We start from the raw sequence: 19929 nt of genomic DNA, 5'->3' as shown, positions 1-19929 counted from the left end.
TGTCAAATTTATGAGACATTTTTATGTTCACATTATAGGGTTCCCTTGAAGGATGGTTGTGTTTTACAAGGTTGTGGTTCTGCTTCAAGCGTTACCTCACCAATGCTAAGTGGCACGGCACAATGAAATCTTTAAGGCTAAAATGCTATTTTTAGGGATACGATTTTATCAGACTGATCTTCAGCAACAATTGTAATAAAACAAAGACCTAGCGCATCATTAAGAGACTGGTTTACGGCACTCCCTCAACTCCCATAATTTCATTTTCCTTCAGTTATAGGTCAAACAAATATTTACCGTTGAAGCGGTTTACCGTTTAAGATTGTTGGCCCAATGATTCATTTTGGATCACAGGAGAGGACCAATCCTGAAATGTGGCTCGATTGTTGGTATGCATGTACCTCGTCTTGCTTTACAGCGATTGATGAACCGCACACTGGAGCTCCCTGAAGGATGGTTATCAGTTTCTGCAGACATTCAGTAAAGTCATGACAAGACGCACATAACACAAGAAGAAGAATTGGACAGACCGCTGCTCACCTGGGGAAATCGATCATCGATTTACTTCTTTTTAAACGTCAGATGGGTTGTTTTATTTACCCATAAACTGATTTATTCAGAGTCTTGTTGGGCTCAGGAGGAGCCGACCAATTAGACATGAATTATTAAAGAGGACCTCTCGCTATCTTTTCTCCATTCCCATCTGTTCTCATTGAACGTGGACTCCTTCCCTTCTTTGTTACTCTTGACCAGAAAACTGGGCTCAATATTTACTCTCGCCTGATGGCTTCATGCTGATTCTTCCAAGAGCCTCTTTTCTGTTTTCTCCATCTCCACTCCATTTGTTTTTGGCAAGTCTTTTCCTCAATAAAGTCTACAAATGCTTAGCAATAAGAATGAGAAGTAAGGGGGAATGAATTACTGATGTTTTTTTTTACACACTATAATAATGCTTTTGGATGAGGTTAAACTTGGGGTCCGTTTGTCTCCATCTGAACCCTACGCCCAATTTGACAATCTTGTCTTCATCAAAAGCCATGCACCAGCAAGTACATTTAAAATCTTTGTGAACACAATACCCAGAATACACACACATACACGCACACTGATAGGAAGGATGGATGCACTTGTACACAAAGAAGCTGATGGTGGCTGTCATTTTGTATTGTGTGTGCCTGAAAGTAAAAATCTGCATAAAAGTAATTAAAAAGGCATGGAGCATCTGAACTGTGCTAACAGCAAGTGTGGGTTGCCAAAGTTTGGCAGGCAAATTGGACCTCGGAGAAGAAGAAGCTATAAAGTAGAAGCACATCAACAGAAGAGCATCTAAAGGAGGTGTAGTGAACCAAATTGATGACAAACATGCACGATTATTTTCCATCCGTTGATCGGTGTACCCCCTTGCGTCTGTAAAATCAATAGCTCCCTTGTTTGAACACAATGCACAAATCCTTGAAAGTCTGCAAAAATAAACAATGAGTAGATCTTTGTTACCATGGCAATCTTGTGTTATCTTTTAAGCAACATGAATAAGGTGTGTCTGCAGCGGAGGTGTCAAGTAACAAGTGGAACACTTATGTTAGTGTTTTTCAGCCTATTTCTAGCAAGTTGGAGGTTGTGTTTACTGCTAATTGAGATGTCGCAACTCTTTTCAGCTCATCAGTACGACACTAATATTTACTGTACTGTCCGTTTTTCAGGCCAAATGTATTGAATGGACGACAAGCGGTCAATCTTGATTGAGGAGTACCCAGTGATGGTGACCAAAGAGGGTAATCAATATCCTGAAGACAGTAAGATTATTGATTGATTTCCTGGTTATTGATCCTGTGATTGTTCAGGATATCATTTTCTACCACCCACCCCTTTCTGTCTTATTGAGTATTTAACGCTGTTATTGCCTCCTCACTCGTCCTGATGTGTACACCAATTTGTTCCTGAGCTGATTAATTTTTGTTTGAACAGCATAAACATTGTGTTCAGACGTGCTTCTCATTCGCAATAGCGTAGAAGCTGTCATACCAAACGAGAGTGATAACAAGCCAATTAGGCGCTGGCACCAATAAAGTTGTCAATGCAGGCTGGAGGGGGAAAAAATGTCACCTGGGATTCTCACAATTAGCTGATTTGCATTATTTCATTATAAATATATATAATCTGTAATAAATTAGAACATAATGAATAATAATGAAAATATAATAACATTTTGACATTAGTGAATTTTAAGCCTAATGAAGAGGGAAAATTTGTCAGCCTCACGTGTCAAAGTCATCTTGATGAAGACAACTCCTTTATGTCCTCAAATTATTATCCGGTTGTGGTCGATGAAAGCCTTTCTGCTCCCTCCTGCTTGCTCGCTCACTCTGGTAGTCACACGCACTTAATATTGTGCATGGCGAGATTCAACTTATTATTCGGCAATCACATCCAAAGTCCTGCCGAAACTGAATTGTACATTTATTAGACAATTGATTACTCACCAATGTTCGAACATGATGGTTTCTCCACTTGAATACGCAGCCCCACTGAAAGCACTAGAAATGCAGTGCTACGATGCAACTCGTCCTAAATACAAGTTAGCCGGCTATAAAATTGAGGCAAAGCATGTTTGAATAAGGATGCTGCTGAAATGAGAGGGGGAAAAAAAATCATTCATTGTCAAAAGTTGAAAGTGATCGTAGAAACGAGCACAAAGACAGAAGACAGCGCGAAGCTTTGATCCATGATGATCTTTTTATTTGATGACCTCACCTCCATCAGGCAGCCCCCGAGGACTCCACTTGAACGTATTCAGTGAAAAATAATTTTGTCGCCTTTATTTGTGCTCCTCTCCGCTGCTTTTCCTGCCTTTTGTGACCACAGATGATTACACTGAGCGATGTTGCCTCCGACTCACGGCCCCGGTCTGATAAATGACTCTGCCAATCGACAACGGAAGAGGAAAGAGTGGGTACGGGAGGGGGAGATGTGTGGGGGGGGCTATAACCCCCGCTTGTCCGTCTCCCTTTTGTGCGTGCGCTGAGATTGGATATTGAACTGCGCTCGCTTTCTCGTTGGAGTCCACGCGTGCGAAGAAACGACACAGCGGCCTTCTCTGCCTCCGAAAGTGACGACTAAGTGATTCCAAAATGAACGGATGAGTTCCTCAAGTTCCCCAGGGAGAGGCAGGCTACACTCCGGTCTGCTTTCCAAACGGTCCAAATGAGTAACTCGGCCACATAGGAAGCTCCATCATATTGTAACCTGGTGCCCGTTGTCGCATTTCAAATTCATGCATAGCGCCTCCTTGCTTCCTTCCGAAGCGGAGGCCGCCTCCCTGCACTGTCAGGAAAGCGCTCATTACCTGCCTCGCCGCCAATTCTTCCAATTCCGAGCTAGTCCTACGATCAGAGGCAGTCCCTGCACAGCGCCACCTGTCCCCGCCGGAAGTCCCTGCAGGGGCACAGGCGTCTGTATTTAGGCGAGTGGCCAGCGCAGCTGAAGAGCAGAGGCTCCCGCTGAAGTCCGCACTCGCGTCGTAACACGGAGAAGGCCGGGAGGACGTGGTTCATCTCCGAGTCTAGCACCTCGCACTGCACGTCCAACCTTTGAGGGTCACACAAACAATAGGTTGGGAAAAAAATTCTGAGATTACATTGGGCTCAGCTACAACTTTATACTTTATTTGTAAAGTCAGGGTGGCTGTGCGCCCCGTGTTACCTGCGCAGAGCCTCCTTGTTGTTGATGAAGCGAAAGTGAGCGGGCTCGCAGATGAAGCCGTGGCTCCGGCAAGCCTCCACGCACGACTCCCCCTCTTGCGATACGATCAGCCGCAGGGAGCTGAGAGGAGGCCAGGCGGTGGCGGGGGAGGCCACGTCGGGCGCCCAGCCCAGGGCAGTGGAGTTGGCCAAGGCCACGAAGAGAGGCCTTGCGAGGTTGCCGCCTTGCCTGGACACGTTGGCGGGGATGAAGTCTGGCTCCGAGGCACAAAAGTCCTAAGAAGGAAAAGCACAAGAATCAGTGGCAAATAATTGACTGGCATTCCTAGCCTTGCTTTACGAGGACGGAGGTTCTTGAAATATAATTCTATATGAATTTGAACGCAAAGGCTAACAGTACGCTAACCTATGCTAATGCGGTAGTCATGCTGATGAGACTATATAGGCAGATAGAATTACTAATTACATTTTCATTTTTCAGAGTCAAATTTTAGTAAGAGGGACAAACTAAGGAGAAGAAAAAATATATATCTTCAAATTTGTGATGGTGAATTTTTCATTGGCAGCAAACTCTAATCAATAAAATGCGTGAAAAAGTATACGTGAAGTGGCTCAAAAATCGAATTGTAGCTTTAAAAAAAAAAAACAAAAAACAATCACAATGATTTGACTGCACATTTGCAGTGATATGGAGGCCGTGCTAGCCGGCCAGCGAAGCAAAGCCACTAAAACGCCTACTAAACAGTCTTTAGTCATGACTGCCACCTGTGCTGTAAATAATGAAAACGACTTTCAAAATACAAATCATGATCTGCTTGCCGTCCCGGCTTACAGATACATACATCACCCCTGGCGCATCCCTTCTTGCATGACTCGTCCTTATTTCATCAATGTCATTAGATGTACTGCTTTGGACCCGGAGGGAGGGCTAAGATTTGTGAGAGTGTTGAGAGGAACTGACACGAGGCTGGAAGATCTTCAGGAGGTGTAGTGAACTGCAGTTTTATGTACTACAGCATTTTAAACAATTTGACAAACCTCAACAAACACGAGTTCACCGATATGAATGAAGCACGTGGTGTCTCACCTGCTGCTGTATGTAGGCGTGCACTCGCTCCAACATGCCCTCGCACGTGTACTCGTAAGGCAGGTACGGTTCAACCTGCCACACGCAAACATGATTATGTTGCATATTTAATACAATGTCTGCTTGCATCATTTTAGCACGTCCCCGAGAGACTGTGTAGATGACGGATGGATGGCATGAGAGTGCCTGCTGTGTGGCGCGAGCTTCAAATTCTTTATTTTCCGGATTAGCTGCAGGAGAACTGCCAGAGTGATCTATAACTGTAGAAATAACAGAAAAAAGTAATCAGATTGTTGGCAAAAGCTGCCTTCGAATCGGGCCACGCTGCAAGATGATGACGGCAGAGGAGCGGATCGACTTCAATAAAACTTGCTTTTTTTTTTTTTTATTATAAATCCTAAAAAAACTATCAAGAGCTATGTGATGAGAAGACAGACTGAACAAAAAGATAGATTGGAGCACGATGGCTCGTCATGCAGCAAGAGATTGCTTTGCCCTGCATGACTGAACGGAATGTGTGTGTGTGTTTGTGTAGTTTGAAGATAATGGCCATAATGTGGAGGTAGAGTTTGGCGGGCTGATATGGCAGATACAAGGAATTTCATCATCTCCAGGCTATTCACAATCCTATTGTGTGTGTGTGTGCATGGCGAAGTCCCGGGAGAAAAGCATAGTGTGTATTTTGCATGAACGTTTGATGAAATGTTTGCCTGAATGACAGCTGAACGAAAGCCACAAGAAAATAGCAATGTTTATATATAGTACACATAAACATTTTTTTTTTGCCAATATAAATTATACATTCATACATATTTATACATACATATTAACATATTATATATATATAATATATAATATATATATATATCAATATATATTAATATCTATATATATAATATATAATATATATATTTTTTGGAACACTACCTTGGTTCTCATAATCTCTCTGATGGCAGTGTCAAATTCCACAGAGTTGTTGTAATCCACGGTGATGACGTGAGGCCTGCCGATGTATTGCTCCGCGTAGGGATGCTGCGACGACACCTGCACAACATTGACTTTTTATATTGGATATTTATAAAAAAATATATTGCACCATCCATGGTCAAGATTTTCTACTGCCCAGAGATTGAATTGCCTGGGTTAAAGTGGGATGGTATACTGAGGATAAATTGAGATGGTACAGATATATAAAAGGAAGTGGGTATACAATACACTCCGTGATGTAAGACCAAATCCTGAGAGACATTTTGGAATGTTTCATGAAATGGTGGCCTCGCATCAAATAGTCTCTCAATAAATCATCAGGTGGTGGAGAACTTACTTCTCTTGATGTGGGCTTTCCTTTGAAGAACTCGTGATTGAGCGAGCTGTGAGGCGGTTTAAATTTTGGCTGCAGGAAAACGCAGCCGTTGGCGATCGCTTCCAACGGGGCGGGGCCTTCATATGGGAAACCAAAGCCGATGAAGAGCTGCAAACAGACAAAGAGGCTCAGGTGCTTTTTCCTTTAATTGTACAAAACACGAGCAATGTGTGTTGTTTACTTTTGCTTTGCGCAGCAGCTGCTGCAGCTCGTGCTGGGGGAGCAGGCCGTGGTTCTTGACAAAGGCCGGAACCTCTGGAGGTCTCTGCGTCTCGTAGTACACCGTGCCGTGGACCTCCATGTATTTGTGGAGAATCTGCAGGAAACCTTCTTTGCCCTGATGGGGGAGCAGAAGGCAGACAAAAGGTGAGCTGGCTTGCGTCGCATACTGCCAGCGGATCTTGTCGTTATTGCGCAATTGTCATTTGAGTCGATGCGAGGAACGCAACTGTAATATGGCGCTATAAATTTTTCTTCAATCATCTGTAAAAGTGAGAAAAAAAAAACTGACCCCACATTTGAATTCTCGCCAGGCTGTTTTGCGCTTCCTGTTATTTTTATTTTTTTAATTGCAATTAGCGTGATGACTAGCAGCACACCACAAAGGCGATTTCACAAAATCGGGCCATAGATCTGCTCCAGTGTACTCACTATATCCCTCCACCTGCACTCTGACCCCCCTCGCCCAGTTAATCCTCCAGCTGCAACCGAAGGCAGAAGCGATCGATCAGTTTCTCCGCTGGGATTTTCCCCAGCCAGAGAGCGAGAGAGACTTGGACAACTAACAGCAACAATACAAATCATTGGAAGGTGGAACGGATGCGTCTTAAATCCTCCTTTGCTAAGCATTAAAATTTTTTTTTTTGCAAGGCAATTTAGCGGGATATGTTACAGGAGTCAAGCCCCGTATTTTGTTAGACTGGGAAAATCCGTCCATCCATCCCAAAAGAATAATTGAAATGTGAAAAATTTCAGATATTTGACATTTATAATTGCTAAGGGTGAGTTTTAAGGATTTCTAAGCTAAGGTAACACTCATTAACACTTTTCCAACCTCGAGGACTGCTTTTGACAGCTTTGCTAAGTGTGTGATTGGAAAATGCTGCCTGGAACCGCTCAGATTTCATTTGAAATCCATAAAGATAGAGCCTTCAAATGGAAGCGACGAACACATTTTAAAAACACAAATTCAAATTCAGTGTGACATATAGTATGCTAAACCACAAGTGGGTCTGCAAATGAAAGCCTTTCAAACCCAAAAAGGCTGTGAGATGGAATTTCCAGAAATATAATTCAAAAAGAACAACTTACCTGAAGCTTGTATCCCAGCAAACGGATGCAATGTGAGAAAGGAACAAAATAGCATTAGCATATCATATACGGTAAAAATATGCATTGCTAATTTGCCAACAAAATAGAATTAGCATATCATATACGGCAAATATGCATTGGTAATTTGCTAGACATCAAATATCCCAATGCATTTGAGCAGAATATTTTTAACTAAACTCGAAAAAATAGCACGAGTTATCTCCCGGGCCAACTTTAGTTTGTATTTTGCTGCCAAAGGGAAGCTTTCGTGCGGCATCAAGCCTGCCCCCCCTTTGTACCTTCCACATGCTGGCCTCCTTCCCGTACACCACCGCCATGCTGTTGACTTTATTTTCCCGGATGCTCCTCTTTTCCGTGTCGTTCAGCTCCTCCGACACGAAGCCCATAAAGGAGTTGTCTGGCGTGTGAGCTAAATTTGGGCAAAGGGGTGAACGTTGTCGCACGTTGAGACAAAAGGAGCAAAACAAAGACAATCGTGCTGCGAGTGAGATACAGAAAAAAAACCAAAGCATCCCGGCTTGTTTTTTTCCACTGCTAATTGAGGACTGCAGCTGCATGGCTAAGTATTATAAATAGTTGTTGTCCATGAGCCAGCTGCTGTTAGCCATGGATACATGCTCCACAAGCGTGTGGGTTTAGTCTCAGAAGGCCGCTAGTCAAAGTGAAACATGGGCACCAACAGAAAGACGATAATGGCGCCGCTACAGACGACTGGTTTACAAGTGAATGTGAGAAAAGCACCAAGTTATGTTGCCAATAATTCAGCCAGTCACGCTAAGGAGGCAGAGAACAATAACAAAAAAATCCCATCACGCATTTGTTTACGCTGCCGAGGAACATAGGAACTGTCACGGCGTTGAATAAAGCCAAAAGCACAAAACATCAGTCACCTGTCAGATGAATGAGTCAGTGGCCACCGTTTAAGACTGCTATAGCGCTTTCGTTTTTATGCTCTGACGTTTTTGAAAGAACAAATAAAACATGGCTTAGCAGTTAAAAGGAGAGGTGGGAGGAAAGACGGCAGTAAATTTTTGGAAGATGTAGATTTTCTTCTGGAGCCAGAAAGTAACGCTGATCTATAGCACATTAGAAAATATGCTAAATGGAATTAATTTAGACAAATTTATCAATCCAGCTTTGCTACATGTGTACACATTTGCTGAACTCACAATTTTAATTGTGACTTTTCGCATTATTCATTGCTCCCATTTTGACCAAATTATAATGAGCATATCAAGCATACAATATAGAATATATAATTTAAATAAAAAAACCTAAATATGTCAAATTGATATCCAGTGGAAGAATTCCCTGGAGTTTCGATTTCACATGTATTTAAAATATCTAAAAAAGCGAAGCATGGGGAGTCCCTGCCACCAAAATTTCTTCCCATTATTTTATCAAACAATCCATTTCTTCCTTTCAAAGTGTGCCATATTGTTTGTTGACGTTTCCTACGTGCAAACGAGGTCAACAAAAGCACAGTGAGCGTCTTACGGAACATGGTCATGTACTGCCTGGCGTTCAGGTTCCAATATCCCCAGTTGGTCCGGTATCCATGTAGAGTGGCGTACTCCTCGTGGTTGTAAGCTGGCTCCGTGCCGAACGTGTCAATCACTCGGATGTGACATCTGGAATGACACAACATATCCACTTTGGAAAACGGACTCGGGAGAACGAAAGCGGGGCTCCTTCAATATCCTCTTGATATGTGATCCAGACACGGAAAATGACTATGAGTCACAATTTGTCTCACGAGGCCAGGTGATGTATCGGCACATCGAGCACACACACCTAACACAAATCCACGTTCCGCCACGATTTGATGCTCTATTGAAGCGGTTCATATACAGACATTGGTGTCATCGCCCCCGCTTCTGTCATGGCATTTTTCGAGGATTAAATAGAGCAACACAGAGGTGGAAAAAAATTGGTATCTGGGCACTTACCTCAGCAAATGAGGGATGAAATGTACCATGCACGTCACGTGTCAGCTGTGATATTGTATGAACATCTGATGTGAAGTATTTGACATGTCTGCATTTCAAACTGTTAGTTAGACTTTTGTTTGACCACAAAAGAATAATTATGGCCAACACACAAGTTGCTGTTTTCAAATGACTCGGATGGGTTTTGCAATGCCAGATTGGGATGGGGCTTTTTTAAATATTCCAAGCTCCATCTGTGTCTCCAGTCTGGAGCTTCTACAAATTGATCAATTGGCTACGCTCATGCATGAGTTAAGAGTGGGAGTAGTTTATTTACTTTCACACCTGAAAATAAGCCACAATTTTATTTTGACTTTTTTCTTTGGATTGAAAACCTAAAAATGAGAATAAATAAACAGACCAAAAATTTTTTTTATATTTATCAATATTTGTAATTTAATTTGGTAAAAATTTGACAGAAAAAAAAAGTACTTTGCCAAAACAACCTTCTTACAAATCTGGCTTTATATAGAAAGGCAACCAGTCTACATCATCTTGTCATTCTTTTGTAATTCTATGGACCTTCTCTTCCAAACGAACTGTCAGAAGGTGTTTGAGAAAGCACAAATCAGGACTCCAAACACTAACGCGGGACTGCTGTCCTCAGCAAGCAATTAGACTCGGACTGCCGCTGTGCGCTGACATATATAGTCTAGGGGAAAATGTGCTATTTTCTTTGTGTGGCTGTGTGTGTGTACGAAACACGCGTACTCAAACGTTGCGCGTAAAACAGAAACAGCAAAATGGGTTCTGTTCTGGGGAGGGGGGAGGAAGCTTCCTCTGTAATGCTTATAATTGGATTTTAAAAATACATGTCATGGCTTTCATGGCTCTGTGTTGTTTGCTACCAGCATTGTTTTTCTGAAGGGGGGGGGGCTCTACGGGGATGTTTTTTGCTTTCTTTGCTCAACTGTCACATCCCCACCTTTACTTTGATTCGCATATTTGTTTATGTAGACATATCTCTGTTCTATTTGTGGCATTTGGCCCGTGGTCACATATCGCGCTGTCTCGTCAATGTCTTCAATTTGTCGGGCGTGCAAACCACGGAAAAAAAATAATGACAATTGCTCCGATCATCATAAAAAAACATGGTGAAGACTGTATTGCTGAAAGGATTTTGTTCCCTTAGTCTCGTGGCTGTCGTGGCCTACTTTCCAAGATGGTCCACCTCTGTGGGGATGCCAAAAGCTGTTAGGCACATTCTGAGATGCGCCAGCATTCCACACAGGCGTGCGTGCACAAACACACACACAGTACTTACAGGTCTTTGTAAATTTTTTTTTTTTTTACACATCATGTCCTCTTCAAACTTCCCTTAGAAGACTCGAAGAACATTCAAACAACCGAACTGGAGCTAAGAATAGCTAATATGACAAATGAGTCTTGATTTACGACAACCCAAATAGAGTGCTGAATTACGTGTTACATTTTTAACACGTTTTTGCAACATAAAATTTAGTTGTCAACTCACATTTTAAATTGAAAAATGACCAATGGTAGTCTCAGACAAGTGGGACAAAGGCCGTGGTTGTCGCACACTAATTTACCGCTAGTCTTTTCATGACACATAAACGACCAGTAACCAGAAAAAAAAAAAAAAAAAAAAAGGATCGGGACTAACTTGTGTCTCTTTAGCGAGAGCCCCATGTGCTGCTTCATCTGCTGCATGCCGTGGTAGTCTGTGTAGATGAGGTCAAATGGCAGCGGGCCAGTCAGTGGGCAACTGCCTCTGCCGGGGGGCACACCCAGGAAGCTGCAACACAAAATAGATTTTTTTTTTTTACTACGACTGAAGATAAAATATGAATACAGGCATGTGTAGCCTTGCCCCGAAATGCTGACACCGGCAAAAATTCCTTACACGGGGACGACTGTTTTTTGCTGTGTTCGGCAGCATTTCGGGTGGACGAAGCACAATTGCGGCATGAGAACAACTGAGCGTTAGCACGAGTGTTTTTTTTGACTGACAGTCGGGGCCGAATATCTTGCCATCAACCCAGAATTCCTGTCTTATGCAGATTTACTAAAGCAAACTGATGGAATGCTTGACAGGGTAGGTGAAAAAAGGCTAATTGCCTTCATGTTACAGGCCGGCTGATTGGCTACTGCTGAGGAGACGGCAAATGTCAAGCCGCCGTTTCGTTTGACAGCGGTCACGCTCCTTTTCCCCAAACCATTTTCCTGGGCTTTGCTTTTTTTGCTGTCTTTCATTTCGAAGCCATTTGCTGTTTAGATTTGTACCCAAGTTGACAAGCTCGATATTGCCGTTGGAAAGTTGTAAATCCAGCAAATGAATGACATTTGTCAGCTATAAATATAAAACCTTGTGTCATGACTTGCTCTTACACAATCGAGTTTCATAACCTTCCAAAACCGACGACCCCGTGTATAAAGGTCACACAGGAACGATAATTTGCTCTTCAGATATCATGCCCAACGGCTCTGTGAAATTTGCACAGTTTCAAACTCCCAAGCAGCCAGAAAAATTATAATGAACTGAAAGCGTGTTTTCCCATGAGGCAGCATCGCAAGCATTGCACTTTTTGGTTCAATCAAAGCAAAGTCGTGAGGGCGCCGGCCTTTGGCAAAACATAACACAAACAAACAAGATGAAAAGCGTATTGATGAGGACCTGGCTCGGGTGCTACCTTGCAGCGGGCAGATGGTCAACGGACGGCGGAGGAATGCTGCCCGTGCACGTGTCATGGCTGATCTGTGTGTATTTATTCATACAAACGCAACTGCTGCTGACACGTCTGTTATAAAACACGGCATCAACGCCACATCAATTCGCACTTGCTAGATCGAGTAAACAAACAGTTGCGGCTCACTCGTGTGACATCTCATTATTACGTTCGAAAAGGAAGAATACAAAAAAAACTTCTTTCTTGCTTGCTTTTTCTTGTTCCTTCTATTGTGGGCGAGCAATGAAAGACTCCGCGGCTAATGAAAGCACATTGAATACCCGTCTGAAGAGGAGTAGTGAGCAAAATAAACCACAGCTCCTTTTCCATTAGCTCTTTGGAAGAAGCTTGGCGGAGAGTAAACAAGCATCTCGCACTTTGGTTAAGGACAATGAATGATGTCAAAATATATTTCCACAAGTTGACATTTTAATGTTAGCTTTTCACATGATTACAGCCATGTAAGTGTTTTAACTATTTTTTTTTTCGTTTTAAATTGCGGAAAATTATGTCTCCTTTGAAACACCAGATCAACGGAATTGCGACCATCTTCATTTAGAGCAGTGAGTTTTTGTTTTTATGCTAGCAGCTACAATCAAATAATTCCAGATACAAAAAAATATTTTTTGTCTAAAAATGATGCTCAAAAAATAGCCTTGAGCCACAAGAAGGAATATTTTAACATGGCAGAAAAGCTTCTTGTCACTTTTGAATTTCCACACGAGAAAAAACAATAAAAAAAAACCTGCATGCAATTTTTTTCAGTTTTTACAAGTGAATGATAAAACGATAGACTGCCATTATGCATATCGGCCATCTTTAAGTGTGCAAATTTTGCCTCTCCCTGAGATTTGCCAAACACATCCACTCAGGATGGCATTTCTGGCAGGCTCAAGTCGAGCTGCATGCTGAGCCACACAGGAGGCCAATTATCGGGTTCTCCTGGTCTCCGGGCTGTCGTGGTCAACAAGCACTCAGAGAGCAGTAATTGACAGGCAAACAAACCGGTCGTCATCGTGGCTACAGGAGCGTGAACTCTTCTCGTTTTTGGCAAAAGTAGCACATCTATATGCAGAAAGATCCATTTATTGTGCTTTTACAGCATAAATATTACACGACTCACAAGAAGTTAGTAGGTAAAGTTATCGTGACCCACAACGATTAACTTCATTTGACCTTTTCTAAACCTAGGGATGCACATGTCCATCCGTTTAATGTTTCAGTACTTTTGAAGTGATGTGTGTGTGGCTGAAAAAAGGAAATGTTTAATCGACAAGCTCCTCTTACGACACTGAATCAGTGATAGTCACAAAACACACACACGAACATAATCATATACATGCGAGTAATCATCCATTCCCACATGCACCTCTGATTGCAGTGATTACAACAAAGGGATCGCAATTTGCATGCATGGCAAGGTTTCTTTTTAATTGAAACACGCACAAACACACAAGGACAGACAGACAGAGAGAGACAGACAGACAGAGCACCCCTGCTAGCAGCGAGGCTCCAGTTATGAATCGAGGCAGGTAGCCATGGACCAGGCAGCCGCGAGGCATCATAAAAAACAATTCAGAGAAGAGTGAGCGAGGGAGAGCAGCAGTGGAGGGGGATGAATCTGAGATGAAAGGTGGAAGAGCAGCGGGGGGTTGGGGGGGAAGGTAGGAAATGAAATAAAATAAACACTCCTGTCAGAGATAATAAAATTGTCAGATGGAGAGCTACGATGCAGAGGGGGTGAAGCAAATGCGAGGGCGGGATGAAAAGGGAAACTTGGAAGGTCAAGGGAGGGCAGAAGAAAATAAGAGGAGAAGAAAATGAGGACTGAATAAAATTTGTTCATGCAATACTAACAGAGCAAAAGAGGAGAGAGTGGAGTAAACAGAAATTGAATCGATGGAAAATCATCCACTGGCTAAAAGTAATGAAAGTTTACCTAGTGGCACTTCTGTATTTTTGTTTTTCCAAAGGGGGGAAATATCCAAATCAATTTATGTTAATATTTGGAGTGACGCCACCCAGAGGAGACCGTTTTGTCACCTTGGAAGCCGTCGACTGTCATCATGAGATTTGCAGGCAAACTTTTCTGGATGATACGGCGGCTGGCTCTCTCCCCAGATAATCGAGAACAGACTGTGGAAGAGTTCTAATATTCAACAACTACCTCCAGAATTTGGGATTGGAGAGGTGGCATGTATGTGAGAGCAGGAAACTTTTTTTTTTTTTTTTAAATCTAGCTTGAGGGAAAGGTAATTGGATTTGGAGCGACCTAGTTGGAATACCTGATATCCCTTCAGAGTAAAAATGATTATTTTTTTAATTTGAACGGAGGTCTTTGTGGCGCCACAATTTTCTTGAGGAAACAGTTATTTTGGGCGGAGTGTATTTATTTATTTATATCTGAGCGGAAACCATCATTTGCAAACATAGCAATAGTAAAGCTAATTATGGACACCTTTTCGAGCTATGGATTCTGGCTAGTTTAGCATATATCAGTCTGACATTAAGTACGATACGAATCCATTCTACAAGCTGCTGCAGACTCTCAAATAGATGAAATCTGTTGTATGTTTTTAATAATCTCCGAGGAACATCTCACGACAAATCAAATCCAGCTAAAACACGGAAAAGGAGGCTGATGAATGGATAATGGCGGTTTTATTGCCGCTGACTTAAATGTGTCCTTCGACCGTGAGGCCTTTCCCACACTTGTTGGCCACTGCTATTTATCCTTCAGGGAAAAAAAACAAAAAAAGACTGAAAGGGAATGATGAGAAATCTAATCTTATAGGCCTGCGGTACAGAGTCTTCTTCTCATTGTGGCGGTCTATGGGGCTTTCCTTTATATTCGCTTTTAAGTAAATCAATTTTGGCTGTGTGGCTGAGGAATGCCAATCTCTCTGAGCCGCTCATATGTGGAACGGCCAAAGGAGAAACTAAATCCGCGGCGTTCTAATTTCAGCCAATTTAATTTCTTTTCATGTACAAACTGCTATTGTTGCTTAATTGACGCATTAAAAGAGGCTGTGCACGAGATATTCCGACGACACGGCAGTTGTATGAGCTGAAATAATAACACTGCACCAGCCAAAAAAATTCTGTCATCAAATGGAGCTTGAAAGTTGAAATAAGGCGCACGCACACACAATAAACTAAATAATTTCTGTGCTCCACTGAGGTGCAAGCAGTCTAAGAAAATGTTTCAAGCAAGACTGGAGACGATGAAAAGCTTCTTAATAAGCACATTGATTTAAGAGGGGGAAAAATATGTCAAACAAGCTCCAAAGAAATGAGGAAACAAAGGAGCATGCGATCCAGAACTGTCAGACGTGGAAAAAAAAATGATTTCATCAAGTAGAGAAAATATGGCAGCTCCAAAATAATATGGTTTGATAAGCTTATTGGAATTGCACTGAATGAATGGAAAAAAAAATATTTTGTCAGCCGCAGTATGATGTAGAGCAAGGTGTAGCTTGGTCTACCCTTGCGTTTGCACTAATCCATCTAGGGTGCCTTTGAAATCTAATTTGCAGAAGCTCCATTTCCATCACGCTACTCTCTGAGAGCCCACATTGTTAGGAACGCATATTCAGCATAAAAAAGGTGACAACGCCCCTCCCCTCAAAAAAAAAATCATGTGATGTCCACGCTTGTTAAAGTGCATTCATCCCCCGGAGCATAACGAAAGAGAAAATGCATAACAGAGGTAGCAGTGATTGTCAAACACAAGGACAGAGTCTTTGCGCATTTTAGATACCAAGGGTGCCGACTCAGCACCTTGTCCCATCTAGATTTGCACGGGTGCACATTTTCTTCTCAACACCGCCACTCTTACAATAACGAGGCCGATCCGAAAACCGAAACAACCGAGTCGAGAAAAAGCCCGTAACGGAAGCAAAGGATAGTCGAGGGAAGCGTATGGCGAGATCTCACGTGGTGTGAAGCAGAGTAAAGTGTAGCAGATGTCGACGTGCGCTGTCGGTGCATAATGTATAAGATACAGCCACCTGATCGCCCTACGGGCTGGGGCACGAACTCGCTAATCACCTCCTTAGTGGCCAATTACTCGTGTACTGTATTCTGCTACACCAGTGCATCAATACTAAAAAAAAACACAAAAGTTGGTGTTACACACAAACTGGAAGTAAATATCAGCACTGCACTAAATAAAAAGATAATACTTCTGGATCTCAGGCGGGCAGTGAGACAAACTTTCACAACACGCACAAAAAGATGTGTGAATTCAAGCATTGCATCTATGTCGTGTGTGTGTTTGTGCGTTCCCCACAGATGTCGTTATATTGATCCGATGCCGTTGTGAGAATCGATAGTGGCAGGGAGACAAAGACGACGGGAGCCAAACAAAGGATGCCAAAGCACAAAGCGTGACTCGCGCTCTTTTCCGCTTGCTTGAAATTACAAATGGGGAATGGAACCGCTGCACATCCGTCAGCCGTCATCAGGATGCGAGCGGCTCGACGAGCCGGGTGATCGATGACATTTAAGGCAGGAAAAGAGATTTTGAACAAAACGTACAAAGCCAAGCCACAGGGATCCCCCCCCACCCCCCTTCCTCTCTTCAACAAGGTATATTTACATCCATCCGTCAACCTTTGTGCACGTTGGCACAAAAAGTTGTCAATGTCAGCAGAAATGCGGAAGCGTGCTGACGCAGGGGCACACAAAAAGACGCAGCGCTGGCTGTCGGCATGGCGCTGACAACACGCCGCCGACGTCTATCCGGATCAATATTGTGACAAATAAATCAACAAGAGGATAGCATTGACTAATCTTTGCCTAAAGTGGAGATGGTTGCGATTAGAGCGTGCGCAGTACACAGAGTTGAGTCTGTAAGAGAACGCCGATGACAGGAGGATTGGAGAACATCATTGATGGCCTGTCACGGCCGTCAGTTACGCAGCTCCACTAAGTGAAATCCAAGATCTTCGCTCAGATCCATCACAATAAAATGATAGTCAAACAATCCTGTACATACCTCTGGAGCTCCTTGACAGACATTGAGATCTTCAGGTTGTGTCCCAGAACGTGGAGCGTGGTGAGGATATCGGCCCATTGGACCATTTCGCCCAGAGGACCCCCTTTCAGCACCTTGGGGCTGAAAACGTCGCCAGACTCCTCGGTTAGAAACCCGACGTGGATTAGGATCTGTAAAAGGGAAACACATTAGCATGTAAATATAATATAATAATATATTATAATATATTATAATATAATAATAATATAATATATAATATTAATTCTATATAAAATAAAAACTACAATAAATAAAATAAACAAATACATTTAAAAAATATGTATTTTAAATAATATTATATTTTATATATATTTTATTTATACATATATATAACAAAAATGACAAACACTGCAAAATCACAAGTTGAAAAAAATAAAGTATGCATGTGTGTGTGTGCATAAGTAACAATTATCAAGCTCCAGCTGGTGTGAAAAAAAAAAAAATCCCCAGAATTAATAAGCCGCCTATATTAGCTCATGCTTCATAAAAAAAAAAAAAGGATAAGTGAAATTTAATTACAGTCATGGTGGCAGATGGCAAGAGTGACAACCCGTGGCAGCAGCGCCATTATTTTTCACACTCGGCCGCAATGACGGCACGAAAGTGTCAAAGTCGTTCCTCTCAAGAAAAAAACCGACATGTTACCTCTTCAACTTGCAAAGGTGTTACCCGGGGCCATGCGAGTCGTTTTAATATGCAGCATCCAAGCAGCAAATAGATTTGATAGAAAGCCCGCAGGATCAAACCTTGGAGCTACTAGCGAGCGCCGTCGCACCCCGCCGCCTCCAATCACAAACACATTTCCACTTGCGATGACTGTGACGAAACGCCTCCGACGGCACGGCGCAAACGCGGCGACATCTGCTTGCGAGATAGCGCTGGCTCATTGTGAGCCATTTAGGCTCTTTGGAGCAGCCATGATGGGGGGGGGGAGCAACAAAGCCCCTCAGTGCAGCGCCAGAAAGGCAAACATCAATCACAGTGAGAGCTGACGTTGGCTACACTTGTTGAGGAACTTTAGGAACGAGATTGCGCTGTAGGGAAATGCGAGATGTGGGCTTGTTCATTCATCTTCATTTTCTGGACCAAAACCTCATCAATCCGAAGTGAGGCATTCAATCTAATGTTTTCAAAAAGTTTTTTTTTTCCTCAACTTGACTTTTGTATCAAGTCAGCCTTCAAATGACACCGACAAAGTGTCATCATGGCTTAAGTAGTTTTTAATGAAGGCAGCAACCCCACCCCCCCCTCCCCTCTTTATTCGCTCCATTCAGTCATCCTTAATCCATTTTCTACTTTGCCTTCCCTACGACCTTCTCTTGTCCTCTTTTTTTCCCTCCTCTGGCACCACTACAGCTTGGTGCCTTCCCTCATAATCGCAATCACCATCAATATCATCGCCGTCGTCATCCTTCGTGACCTCCTTTGGTTTCATTGCTCATCTATCTTGGAGTCCTTTTTGCTCTGTCTCATCTTCACAATGGGCCTCTGGCATGTGATATGTACGAGAGCCAAAATTAGATCATTTTAACACTTGGGTGCTTTTTTTTGACTAATCCGCTTGAAAACAAAATCCGATTTTAGCCGACATGCCGATCTTGCAAGAAGTCAGAAAGGTGTGAAGTGACAACCTAATATTGTTTTTTTTTTTTAGTGATCCATCTTCCTTGCTACCTTTTTTTGGTCCCTCCAGCGATGCTCCAGCTTAGCGTTGAGGCGGTTGGCAGCCGTCGTCCACTGCGGCGCGAGACGTCGGATTCTACGCTTCATGAAGCTCAAAGACTCTTTTCCCGCGCCAATCTGGTCGAGTAACATGGACAGATCTGTGCGGAAGGCAGCCTGGTAACAAGGAAGGATGGAGGAAAAAAATATAGTGGAATCAACACGAGGTGGAAAATACATTCTGCCAAGTGGAACAAAAAACACCGAGCTCAACAAGTATCTTGACCTAATTAATTGTTATCACTGCAACACCACTATTTGCATGATGATCAAAGAATCAACTATGGTTTTATTAGCTAACTAATTGCCTGGTGTAAATTTAACAAGCTATGAATTCATTTTTTTCTCCGGTCCCACTTCATTCGTAAAGCTTTTTCAGCCAAACTGATCTGGGCACTGTATAAGTACATACTTCTGATCATTGCGCAATAAGCGGGGGAAATGACAGAGGGGGTGAACAGCGACCCCTGAGTCAGCAATAAGGAAAAATAGAGCGGATGATGGATGGATGAAGCGTGTGTAATTAGTAGGCGTTGAATAGGGTCAGATGAAAGTGAACTACTGTGAAGTAATGGGGACAGAGCGCTCAGACTCTCCTGAGCATAAGCTTCAGTATACGTTTGCCCTCTTTTTGTTTAGAGTTAGCGTGATGGATGACTTTCACTCCCTGCCGCCTGGTTAAGGAGGTGTTACGACCATAGCAAGGTTACCAAACACACGACAGGGCTATTTAACATATTTTGATGGACACGATAGCCAATACCAGTGGAAAACACAACGGCGCTATTTTTCATGATAGATAACATTTGGGCCGGCAGCTCTGGCGGGATTATCACCAAGACAAAAAAACTTGAAGGTATGCATGCAAGAGCGAATATCGAAGATAGCCAAATGTTTTATTCATGTATGGACTTTTTTTTTTTCTTCTTTCGTTATAACTTCTATACTTCACTTGCTACTTGACTGTAATTGGAATTTACAGTCAAATGGATTTCACAGATGACGTCGTCATGA

At 42.6% G+C, this 19929-nt stretch overlaps 1 protein-coding gene across 2 annotated transcripts in view; it reads right to left on the bottom strand.

Moving 5' to 3' along the window:
- Positions 1-2714: 2714 nt before the first annotated feature.
- LOC148399524 (alpha-1,6-mannosylglycoprotein 6-beta-N-acetylglucosaminyltransferase B-like) overlaps positions 2715-19929 on the bottom strand; it is a 37976-nt gene continuing 20761 nt past the window's right edge. For both annotated transcript variants that reach the window (XM_088373835.1, XM_088373836.1), the window contains 11 exons: positions 18868-19032; positions 17155-17324; positions 11093-11224; positions 8978-9111; positions 7759-7889; positions 6330-6485; positions 6110-6256; positions 5713-5829; positions 4786-4860; positions 3700-3974; positions 2715-3585 (listed from right to left, as the gene is read on the bottom strand). In XM_088373835.1, coding sequence (XP_088229961.1) covers positions 3387-3585; positions 3700-3974; positions 4786-4860; positions 5713-5829; positions 6110-6256; positions 6330-6485; positions 7759-7889; positions 8978-9111; positions 11093-11224; positions 17155-17324; positions 18868-19032 — 1701 coding nt within the window. In that variant the 3' untranslated portion in view covers positions 2715-3386. The remainder of the gene's footprint in view (positions 3586-3699; positions 3975-4785; positions 4861-5712; positions 5830-6109; positions 6257-6329; positions 6486-7758; positions 7890-8977; positions 9112-11092; positions 11225-17154; positions 17325-18867; positions 19033-19929) is intronic.

The sequence above is a fragment of the Syngnathus floridae genome, chromosome 4 (assembly GCF_059516105.1).
Source record: "Syngnathus floridae isolate MCC-2025c chromosome 4, RoL_Sflo_1.0, whole genome shotgun sequence".
Taxonomy (NCBI): Eukaryota; Metazoa; Chordata; class Actinopteri; order Syngnathiformes; family Syngnathidae; genus Syngnathus; species Syngnathus floridae.
This window is presented reverse-complemented; position numbering and strand designations above follow the sequence as displayed.